Here is a 12776-nt window from a genome sequence, read left to right on the forward strand (position 1 = left end):
AACTTGGTTGCGGGCACATCCCCGGTAGGAGGTGTGCAAGAGGCAGCTGATCGATGTTTCTCTCTCATCGATGTTTCTAACTCTCTATCCCTCTTCCTTCCTCTCTGTAAAAAATCAATAAAATATATTTTTAAAAAAATTTTATATGAGAATCTTTATGTTACAGATATAATAGGCTGTTCATATTCTTTTTCTATTTTTTATTAAATTTCTTAGGTGACATTGGTTAATAAGATCATATAGGTTTCAATTGTACATTTCTGTGATACATGATGTGTACATTGACTTGTGTGCCCACCACCCAAAGTCAAATCATGACTTGATTTTGTTCATGTTCTAATGATTTTTTTTTCTTCTGTAACTTGTTCAACGTTTATTTTCCCCAGTAGTAAGAGGAATAGGATTTAAATTCAGGTCTTGTGGTTCCAGTGCTAAAGGCCTTCTATTACACAGGAAAATTATACCAGACATTTCCCAGAAAGCTCCCAATCACCTTATTCCATTGGAGTGGAATTCTTTCAGTTTATTTTATTTTATTATTATATTTTAATCTTTAGTGTTGAGAGTATTACAGATGTCCCCTCAATTTCCCCCCTTACCCCTGGCCATCCAGTTCCCACCCCACCCCAGGCCTTTACCACTCTATTGTCTGTGTTCTTGGGCAATGGGTATATGCATATAAGTTCTTTAGTTACCGCCCCCCCGCCCCACCCATTTTCCCTTTTCCTCTGAGGTTCCTCAGTCGCTCTCATGTTTCCCTGCCTCTGGTTCTATTTTATTCATCAGTTTATTGTGTTCATTAGATTTCACATGTAAGAGAGAAAATATTATTAATTATAAAGAACTGTGGCTTAGAATTGCAGCTATGGAATCACAAGAAAGTTATTTAAATCTCTTTAAATATATCCTGAATTCTATCAAATTTTGAATTACTATCATGGGCTAAGAATTTCTAATCATAAAATTTCATCACTGAGAGTTTACAGTTTAATTTTTGTCTTTTGACTGTATGTTTTTATAAAATGATCTATTAAAAAATCATGTATCAAATACTAATATTACAAATAAATATTTAAATAAAAACTTAAATACAGTGTACAGATGATATGTTGTATAATTGTGCATCTGAAATATATAATTTTGCTAAACAGTGTCATCCCAATAAATTCAATAAAATGAAAATGAATTGAAAAAATATTTACTACATCTTAGAACTTGTAATATGATTTAATCAACATAGTGGTTATATTTTAAAATAACTCAGCTTTTTAGAAGCATAGAAACAATGTTTTTTCTTTTTAATTCCCTTCATATCTGAGACAAGGTGAAAAGAAGATAATAGAATAATGTAAAGGATAATATAAAGCAGGGGCTCATTTTAGGGCTGTAAGCTTCTGTGATTATCTTACATTTTTTCATCTCCTTTCAGTAAGGTGATATTACTTTATGTAAATTAGAGTTACTTTTTTTCCCCTGCACGTTATCTTAGTGTATTGAATTTTCTTCAGAAGTCACCTGTTAAAATGCTTTTTACTTATTGGAAAATATCTTAAAAACCTATCTGGAAAAATTTAGGTCACTATCAATTTTTAAAAAAATTTTAAAAAAATGTTCAATACCTTGACAACCTACTTTAGTTTAATTCCACTAAAACTTTTGAAATAAAAGCTTTGTATTTAAGTTAGAAATTTCCATTTTATCAAAATATATTACATATTGGATGGTCTTAATTGTTCCTTTGAAACAGGATATTTAAATTATGCATGTTTTGTTATAAGAGTTGTTAAAATAGGGCTTCACCAATAGGAAGAAATATTTTAGAGACTTTTAACATACAATGCAATAATTATTATAAAACTAGAGGCCCAGTACATGAATTCATGCACAGGTGGGGTCCTTCGGGGTGGCCTGTGGGGATCGGGCCAAAAACTGCAGTACAACACCGCCTGTAGCTTCTACCTGCCGCTCCCGCTCATCCTGCTGAGGCTTGAGGCACTGACGGAAGTTGTGGGGCATGCCCATGACCTACTCGCCCCGGTGTGAGCGGCCCCGAGTGGGCAGCCTGTTCCATCAGCAGCCGGCCCGGTGCACGCACATGGAGGTGAAGTCGCCAGCGCCTTTTTTCCCACAGGCCTGAGCCCCCGAGCAGCCAGGGATGAGCTGGTGATCCCAACAGCCTGACAGCCAGCCCGGTCCTCCCACCACCCACCCCAATTCCCCCGTTTATCATCGCTGATCCATCGGAGCCTGTGGGCCAGGGGCAGGGACCAAGAGATCAGCCATTCAGCCTGCTCACCAGTCCCACCCCGCCCCGCTCAATGCAATTCATGGTGACCAGTTATTTGGTCATCATGGTCGTCAGGGACACTGGCTTTTTATATATATAGATTACTCTATGATTGGTTAAACAATCAACCAGTTAACAGACACTTAACAAATTACCCTTTTATTATATAGGATAACTGGGTCCATAAGATGTTAATAAAAATCAAGGTTCGCTGTTATTTTTTCCCTTAGCCTAGCTAGATGTGGTCTGCTTTGATTTGATAATGAAGCCTCTTAGAAACCTTTTTGTTTAAATATAGAAAACAAAATTCGGCAAAAGGCAAGGGATATAAATATTTTCTGGCTTTAAAAAAGAGAGACAGAAAAAGGGGAGAGAGAGAGAGAGAGAGAGAGTCAGAGCATTTGGTAAATTTAATGCATAAATTGTTACTTAGAATAGATAGAGAAAAATAAATGATCATTATTGCAAATCTATCATTAAGAAGAAAGATGTCCCAAAATCTTATCTAATAAAAGAGTAATATGCAAATTGACCATCACTCCAACACACAAGATGGCTGCCCCCAGGTGGACACAAGATGGCTGCCACAAGATAGCCAGCAGGGGAGGCCAATTGGGAGGTACCAGGCCTGCAAGGGAGGTTCAGTTGGGGGTGATCAAGCCTGCAGGGGAGGGCAGTTAGGGGTGACCAGGCCTGCAGGGGAGAATAGTTGGGGGAGACCAGGCCTGCAGGGGAGGGCAGTTAGGGGTGACCATGCCTGCAGGGGAGGGCAGTTAGGGGTGAACAAACCTTCAGGGGAGGGCAGTTAGGGGCAAACAGGCTGGCAAGGGAGCAGTTAGGCATCAATCAGGCTGGCAGGGGAGTGGTTAGGCGGTGATCAGGATGGCAGGCAGAAGCGGTTAGGGGCAATCAGGAGGCATGCAGGTGAGCAGTTGGGAGCCAGCAGTCCTGGATTGTGAGAGGGATGTCCAAAATTGGAGAGGGTGCAGGCTGGGCTGAGGGACACACACCCCCATGCACAAATTTCACGCACTGGGCCTCTAGTAATTTATAATATTCTACATTCCAGACTAGAAAGTAAGTTTTTTTGTTTTGTTTTTTCATAATATTTTTTTTTACATTTAAAGTAGTACATATAGTAATACATTAAAGTAGTACATATAGTAATACATATGCCTCCTTTTCCCCTCATTGACCTCCCCCCCACCCCCCCACCCCTGGTGTCTGTGTCCATTGGTTAAGCTTATATGCATGCATACAAGTCCTTTGGTTGATCTCTCCCCCTTCCCCCCACCCTCCCCTGCCTTCCCTCTGAGGTTTGACAGTCTGATCAATGCTTCTCTGTCTCTGGATCTGTTTTTGTTCATCAGTTTATGTTGTTCATTATATTCCACAAATAAGTGAGATCATGTGATATTTATCTTTCTCTGACTTACTTCGCTTAGCATAATGCTCTCCAGTTCCATCCATACTGCTGCAAATGATAAGAATTCCTTCATTTTTACAGCAGCTTCATATTCCATTGTGTAGATATACCACTGTTTTCTAATTCACTCATCTGCTGATGGGCACTTAGGCTGTTTCCAAATCTTAGCTATAGTACTAGTAAATTGTGCTGCTATGAACATAGGGGTGCATATATCCTTTGTGATTGGTGTTTCTAGTTTCTTGGGATATATTCCTACAAGCGAGATTACTGGGTCAAATGGAAATTCCATTATAAATTATTCGAGGAAATGCCATACTGTTTTCCACAGTGGCTGCTCCAGTCTGCATTCCCACCAGCAGTGCAAGAGGGTTCCTTTTCCTCCTCATCCTCACCAGCACTTGTCATTTGTTGATTTGTTGATGATAGCCATCTGACAGGTGTGAGATGGTACCTTATGGTTGTTTTGATTTGCATCTCTCAGATGATTAGTGACTCTGATCATGTTTTCACTGTCTCTTGGACTTCAGTATATCCTCTTTCGAAAAGTGTCTATTTAGGTCCTTTGCCCATTTTTTGATTGGATTTGTAATCTTACTTTTGTTAAGTTGTATGAGTTCCCTGTAAATGTTGGAGTTTAAACCCTTAAAGGAGATGACATTGGCAAATATATTCTCCCATGCAGTGGGCTTTCTTGTTATTTTGTTGATGGTTTCTTTAGCTGTGCAAAAGCTTTTTTATTTTGATGCTGGAAGTTTTTTGATTACTGCTTCAATTTTCTCCATAATTATTGGCCTATTCAGATTTTTTTATTCTTCCTGATTGAGTTATGGAGGGTCATATTATTCTTGGAATATGTCCATTTTTTCTAGGTTGACCATTTTGTTGGAATAGAGTTGCTCATAGTATTTTTTTATAATCCTTTGTATTTCAGTTGGGGTTTGTTGTTATTTCATCTATTTCATTCCTGTTTTTGTTTATTTGGGTCCTCTCTCTTTGCTTCCTGGTGAGTGTGGCAAGAGGTTCATCAATCTTGTTTATCCTTTCAAAGAATCAGCTCTTGGGTTCATTGATCTTTTGTATGGTTTTTGTTTGTTTGTTTGTTTGTTTGTTTTGGTCTCTATGTCATTTATTTCCCCTTTGATCTATATTATTTCCATCCTTCTGCTCACTCTGGGCTTTTCTTATTCTCTTTGTAATTCTTTAAGTTGTAGAGTGAGATAGTTTATTACCATTTTTTCTTGTTTTTTTTGAGGTAGGCCTATAATGCTATGAACTTCCCTCTCAGGACTGCTTTCACTGCTCCCATAGACTTTGGATTGTTGTGTTTTCATTGTCATTTGTTTCCAGGATGTTTTTAATTTCTTCTTTGATCTCTTTGGTAACCCAATCATTGTTTAATAGCATGCTATTTAGCCTCCAAGTGTTTGAATTTTGGTGATTTGTTTTATTGTAGTTTATTTCTAATAATATGCCATTGTGATCTGAGAAGATGCTTGCTATGATTTTAATCTTCTTGATTTTGGAGACTTTGTCTGTGTCCCAATATGTGGTCTATCTTTGAAAATGTCCCATGTGTACTTGAGAAGAATGTATATTCTGTAACTTTGGGGTGGAATGTTTTGAAGATGTCAATTAAGTCCATCTGATCTAGTGAGTCATTTAGGATTGCTGTTTCTTTGCTGTTTTTTTGTCTAGAGCAGCCGTGGGCAAACTACGGCCCACGGGCTGGATCCGGCTGTTCTATCCGGTTCTCTTGCTCTCCCCTCCGCTCCTTTACTTTGAATTTATATTAGTTCACACAAACACTCCATCCATGCTTTTGTTCTGGCCCTCTGGTTCAGTTTAAGAACCCATTGTGGCCCTTGAGTCAAAAAGTTTGCCCACCCCTGGTCTAGAGGGTTTATCCAGTGAGGTCAATGTGGTATTAAGGTCCCCTACTATGATTGTATTGCTGTCAATCTCTCCCTTGATAACTTCCAAAAAGTTTTTTTTTTTTTTTTTTTTTAATGTATTTGGGTGCTCCTGCATTGGGCGCATATATGTTTACCAGAATTATATCCTCTTGTTGTATCGATCCCTTTAGTATTATGAAGTGGCCTTTCTTGTCTCTTGTATGGTCTTCACTTTGAGGTCTATATTGTCAGATATAAGTATTGCTACCCCAGATTTTTTTTTCATTTCCATTTGCCTGAGAAATATTTTTCCATCCCTTCACTTTTAGTTTGTGTGAGTCTCTTGTTCTGAGGTGGATTTCTTGTAGATAGCAAATATATGGGTTATGCTTTCTTGTCCATTCAACCAGTCAATGTCTTTTGAATGGAGCATTTAGTCTATTTACATTTAAGGTTATTATTGATAAGTACTCATTTGTAGCCATTTTTATTCTTTATGCCTATGTTCCTACTTCCCTTTCTTTTTCTTCTTTTTACAATAGTCAGTTTAGCATTTTTTGCATTGCTGGCTTGGTAGTGATAAACTCCCTTAATCTTTTTTTGTCTGTGAAGTTCCTGATTTCCCCTTCAAATTTGAATGATAGCCTTGCTGGTAGAGTATCTTGGATTACATCCCTTGCTTTTGCATCACTTTGTATATTTCATTACATTCCCTTCTGGCCTGATGTGTTTCTGTTGAGAAGTCATTTAATAATCTAATGGGAAATCGTTTGTAGGTAACTCTCTTTCTCTCTCTTGCAGCCTTTAAGATTCTCTCTTTGTTGTTAATGTTTGCCATTGTAATTACAATGTGTTTAATGTGGGCCTTTTCGGGTTCATCTTGTTTGGGACTCTCTGTGCCTATGTGACTTTATTCTTCCCCAACTCAGGGAAGTTTTCTGTCATCTTTATTCAAATAGGTTCTCTAAACCTTGCTCCTCTTCTTCTCCTTCTGGCACCCCTATTATACATATGTTACTTTGTTTCATGTTGTCCCAAAGCTCCCTTAGGCTCTCCTCCTGCTTTCTAATTTTTTCTCCAGTTGCTGTTCACATTGGGCTTGTTTCTCTGCCCTATCTTCTAACTCACTAATTCAGTCCTCTGCTTCTCCTAGTCTACTGTTGAAACCTTCCATAGTGTTTTTATTGTAGCTATATCACTTTTGATTTCCTCTTGATTCTTATATAGGTTGTTGATTTTCTCATCCATACAGTTTATGAACTGCACAACCATTACTCTGAATTCTTTTTCTGACATATTGCATGCTTGTTTCATTTAGTTCCTTTTTTTTTGGTGATTCCTCTTTTTCTTTCCTTTGGGGGTTATTTCTTTATCTCCCCATTTTTGCTATCACCAAAGGGTTGAGGTACTGAGTTGCAGTGCCTGAGCCACAGTGGTGAGCTTGGTGGGAGCATCACACACCCCGAGAGTCATGGGAGAGCTCAGGTGTCAAGATGTGCAGCCACAGTGAGTCGCCAGGAGTCCCATGCACACCAAGAGTCACAGGAGAGCTCGGGGGCTGGGGTGCTTGGCCACAGCAGGTTGACACACTGAGAGTCAGGGGAGAGCTTGGGGGCTGGGGCCCACAACCACAGAGAATCAGCAGGAGGGGAACATGCTCTGGGACTCACAGGAGCCTGAAGCCAGGATGGCTGGAGTATAGGTGTCCGTGGGTCTGTAGCTGCTGTAGCAGGTCTTTGTTCAGAGTGGCTCTAAGGTCCCAGTTAGCATCTGAGACTAGTGGTGAGGCTGGGGTCCTAGTCACTGCAGCTCTGCCTTCAAGATGGCATGGTTTCTATGCCAGCATTGGCTGCCCGGGAGTGTTTGCAGTCATAGCGGGGGCTCTTGGTCTCAGAGAGCCTGGTCTGCCAGCCCCCGAAAGTCCTGCAGGATCTAACTATCCCTCACTCACACACACACACACCACACATATCCACACACTCCCCTTTCACTCCCTTACTCTCTCATACTCTCTTTCTCACTGCCATCCTGCTGGCCACCAACTTGCTCTCTTCTAGATAGTAGGTTTTGCAACTTCTGGAAATATGATATAACTGTTCTGTGTATGTGCACCTATGTTTAAATTGAGATCAGTCTTTATCTTATACTAGAGGCCCAAAGCACAAAATTTGTGCAAGGGGCTAGTCCCCTGCCACCACTGTGGCCACCTCAGCCTTGGCCCCCACCACCACAGCTTCATCCACAAGGTTGTCCGGAAGGACGTCTGGTCTAATTAGCATATTATGCTTTTATTATTATAGATACTTTGTAAAAATACATTTTCAAATTTATCAGTTTGAAATAATAATTTCCTGACATGATTTTATTATTACATCTGAGAACACTGTGCCCAACTCCTACTCTGATCCCTTGGAATCATCTTTTATTCACTAAGAACACACAATAGCAAAGAAAGGCTATCATTAACAAGCATACCTTAGTTTTAGTAATGTATCTGAAGCATTCACTATATTATCTTTCACTAGATTGGGATACACTATTGTAATAGTGGAAATTGAGAAAAATGTTGCTTTGTGAACACAAATTCAAGAAGTCAGTCATTGGATTAACTTCACCCTAAAAAAGTAATTACGGTCAATTCCCCAGTCACATGGTGAGCTCCTGAGAAATACAATTCTCTTTTACAACAGCTTGACCTTGTGCATGCAATTTTTTTTTAATCCTCACCTGAGGATATTTTTCCACTGATTTTTAGAGAGAGTGGAAGGGAGGGAGATTAATATCGAAGTGAGAAAGACACATTGATTAGTTGCCTTCACACATACCCTGACCAGGGCCAAGGATCAAGCCTGCAAGCAAGGCACTTGCCCTTGACCAGAATCTAACCCAGGACCCTTCAGTCCCCCGGCCAACACTGTTTCCACTGAGCCAAACCAGCTAAGGCTTTCACATTGATTGTTTAAAGCTTTCTGTCCAAGTGATACAAAGATCCCACTCTTTCTTTATGACTAACCAGTAAAACCTTTCCTGTCATCTTCCCTAGCAAATAGCTGTGTTTTTATAGTACTTCACACCTTTCTCTATTCTATATATATAAAAGGCTAATATGCAAAGTGTCCCGTGGGAGTTCAACCAGGAGACTGGGAGTTCTATTGCTCACTATGACATGCGCTAACCACCAGGGGGTGGCGTGGAACAAAGGAAGACCCTGGCCGAGAGCTGGGGAAAGGAGGCCCTGGCTGGCAGCTGAGGAAGGGAGGCCCCAATAAGCCCTGATTGCCAGCCAGGCCTAGGGATCCTACCTATGCACAAATTTCATGCACCAGCCTCTAGTTGGAATATATTTACTGTAATGCTTATAGTTGATGTCCCTGACTTCTCTATGAGACTTTCCAAAGCAAGTCCAAGTCTTATTTACTAGTACACTTGGATCTGAGTCCCAACTAAAGTCTGGCACACAATCAATGTGGTAAATGAATAAAAGAGGGTCATGGGCATGTTAGATTTATGTTGGTTATGTTTTCATTGTAATTACAATTATGTCAATACTGAAGTTAATTAGAAAGAGTTCCTTTGGAAAAGTGGAATAAAAGTCTCTCAAAAGCATTACAAGGAAACTTAGTAAAGGCTTTTTATTTAGACTTTTATAAGAGGGGAAAGACCTATCACTATGGAGAGCTTGTTTTGCTAAGTGTACATTTCCCTCAATGTATAGTTTATCTGTGGAATTTAATTTAATTAATATTTTTTCTATGAAAACAAGAAGTTGAGAGAGTTTAAATGATCTCTTTCTTTTTCTTAACATATTTTATTGGTTTAATCATCAATTATTGTTTACTGCTTTTACTAATGTTATTTTACATATACCAGTACACAATTAAGGAGAATTGATCTTCTAGCTTCTGGCAAGTAGATACAACTGACTAGATGTTGAAACAAAGACATAATCATATAATATCTAGAAATAGACTGAAAATAATTTCAGGGTAATTCTACCATATATATATATCTGCCACAGCTTAGACTAGCAGAAAGAAATCAGAGATAAATTGAGACAAGGTCAGAATCAATAAAAAGAAATTCACATAGGAGCAAATAAACTCTTTCAAATAAAAGTCTAGAGGACAAATCTGAGCTTAGCAACTCAGAGTCCTGAGAGGCCAATGAATAAGATAAGGAGGGAATAGTGTACATTAAAAGGTGATTCAGATGAAGTTTCTGGAAACCATTTCCTATGTCAGTCTGTTTCATGCTTCAGTGCTTCAGGTCAATGACAAGGTTTTAAAGATCACTCCCTCTATTAAGTGTGTGATACTTAGCCTGACTGGCATGGCTCAGTAGTTGAGGGTAGATCTATGAATCAGGAGGTCAGTGTTTGATTCCCCATCAGGGCACTTTCCCAAGTTGTGGCTCTATTCCCAGTGTGAGGCACGTAGGAGGCAGCCAATCAATTATTTTCTCTCATCATTGATGTTTCTATCTTTCCCTCCCTCTTCCTTCCTCTCAGAAATCAATATTTTTTTAAGTATGTGATACTTTGAACCTGACATCTAATTATTGAATTACATGATTTCTCCATCATGTGCCAATAAAAGAGGAGGGCTTTAATATCTTAAAAATATCATTAAATCTGTAGACAGAATAGTTTTCCATTTTCAACCTAAAATATAGTTAAAAGTTTATCCTATATAAGAAAGTAATATACAAATTGAAGAAACAGCCAGTTGCTATGACGTGCACTGAGCACCAGGGGGCAGACGCTCAATGCAGGAGCTGCCAGGGGGAGTGATGCTCAACCAGAAGTCTGTATGGTGGCAGGAGCCTTTCCCACCTCCGTGTGTGTCAGTGCTAAGGATGTCCAATTGACAGCTCCCAGACTGCGAGAGGACGCAGGCTGGGCTGAGTGACCCCTGACCCCCACCCCGAGTGCACGAATCTCGTGCACCAGGCCTTTAATATTTATATAATAAAATTACTACAATTATGGAAGTAAGCTCAATAGTATTTTTCAAAGTTTCATTAATTATGTACCCAAGCTCATTCATTAAAAAAATCTCACATAAAGAATATTTAACGGAAACATTTCTAAAAGGTTGTTGGAAGAACTTATTGAGAGGATGTGACTGACAGTTGACCTTCAAGCTGGGTCCATGTGATCTGAGGCTTATTATCCCCTCCACTCTCCTTGTAATGTGTGTTCCACCCACTGTTTCCACACTAGGAGACACTTCAAGGATTGCGAAGTGACTTTGAGAGAGGAAGGTGTTATTGAGACTATCTGCACTGTACATGTGACTGAACCCTCTTAAGGCCTCTATATAAACTTTTAAGATTCTGGTGGGTGGGTGTGGAGATTGAGTCTTCTTGAAGCTGCCCAAGATATAAAGATTCCCTAGTTTATTAAACCTGACACCATGCCAATCTGGACTGGACTGCCCCTTTCTTTAGTCTTTTCTTGCCCCAGGGACCAGTTTCAAATTTCATTCAGGGAACTCTGGAGATTGAGAACCAAAAAAAGGTAAATTGTATTTTCTTAAAAAAAAATGAAATGGAAGCAGAAACCATTTATTTAAATTAAGTCAAACATCTAAAGTTTAGTATATACATTAGGATTATGTATATATTGTAATATTTTTGCTATTACATGTTATTTCTCATTTTCCCACTTTTCTCTAGATTTTTATGTAGTTGTGAACCTGGGTACCATGGATCTCTCTGTGAATTGGATATGAATGAATGTGAAATCAAACCTTGTCTAGATGGAGAAGATTGTGTTAACAGAACCTGTGCATACTACTGCCTCTGTGCTCCTGGTTATACAGGTAAGCCTCTCTCTGCCCAGCTTATATCAACCTATCACTATCTGTAAATAAATAAAAACCTTATACTCTCTCTAAAATCCAAAATAACCTGTCACATGCAGATAAGACAGAAAGGTCAAGGAAATTCTTGGTATGTTATAAATTAATACAAATAAAATATGCTTTTAATCTACAATTTGTTAAAGACTAAGAAATATATGGATTATATTTCAAGGTGTTTTATATTTTTATGCTTTTTTGTATTGAAGTTTTCTGAAATATTTTATATGATTATAATACAGAAAATAAATATAGGTGTATGAATAATCTAAGATAAATAATACTATTATAACTATTATAAAAATGTCATATAAAATATGTTTATTTCCTTTAAATCTACCTACATACTAAAAATCAATCAGGAAGCTTTTGTGAATTTGAAGTTCTAGCAGGAAAGTATGATTTGGAGTTAGCTATCCTAATATCAATTATTTCACCAAATAAATTCTATCCAAATATCAGGAGAAAAGTCATCAAGGAACTATAAAAAAGGAGAAAAGCATTAGTTAGCCCTCTACTCAGAAAATTACAGGACATTGAAGAAAGAAATTGAGGAAGACACAAATAAGAGGAAGCATATAACATGTTCATTAATTGAAATAATTACATCATTTAAATGTTCATACTACCCAAAACAATCTATAGGTTCAATGCAATCCCTATTGAAATACCAATGGCATATTTCACAGATCTAGAAAAAAAATTCCAAAAACTTATATAGAACCAAAAAAGATCCAGAATAACCTCATCAAACGTGAGAAAGAAGAACAAAATTGGAGGAATCACAATACCAGATATCAAATTATATTGCAAGGCCATTATAATCAAAACATCCTGGTACTGGCATAAGAACAGGCATATAGATCAATGGAACAGAACAGAGAGCCCAGAAATCAACCCATGCCTCTATGGTCAATTAATATTTGACAAAGAAGGCAAGAGCATATAATGGAGTAAAGACAGTCTATTCAATAAAGGGATCATGGGACAGATACATGCAAAAACATGAAACTAGACCACCAACTTAACCATACACAAGAATAAACTCAAAATGGAAATAAGACTTAAATGTAACTAATGAAACCATAAAGATCCTGGCAGAAGAAGTAAGCAGTAAAATCTCAGACAACTCTTGTGGCAATATTTTTGCCGAAATATATCTTAGGGTAAGGGAAACAAAGGAAAAAATAAACAAATGGAACTATAGTCCTCTAAATGTCTGCTGAGAAATTATACTTATGAAATATAAGGATGTATTGTTTTGATATACCAATATTAATCATGTGGATCCAGCAAGAATGTGTTAA

The 12776-nt window shown here is 38.2% G+C and overlaps 1 protein-coding gene across 1 annotated transcript in view; it reads left to right on the top strand.

The window, feature by feature from the left end:
• EYS (eyes shut homolog) overlaps nt 1-12776 on the top strand; it is a gene marked incomplete at both ends in the record, with an annotated part of 1444019 nt that overhangs the window by 468855 nt on the left and 962388 nt on the right. The window contains 1 exon segment of the mRNA XM_080665107.1: nt 11285-11430. Coding sequence (XP_080521233.1) covers nt 11285-11430 — 146 coding nt within the window.

Source organism: Plecotus auritus, assembly GCF_963455305.1.
Source record: "Plecotus auritus genome assembly, chromosome: 4".
Taxonomy (NCBI): domain Eukaryota; kingdom Metazoa; phylum Chordata; class Mammalia; order Chiroptera; family Vespertilionidae; genus Plecotus; species Plecotus auritus.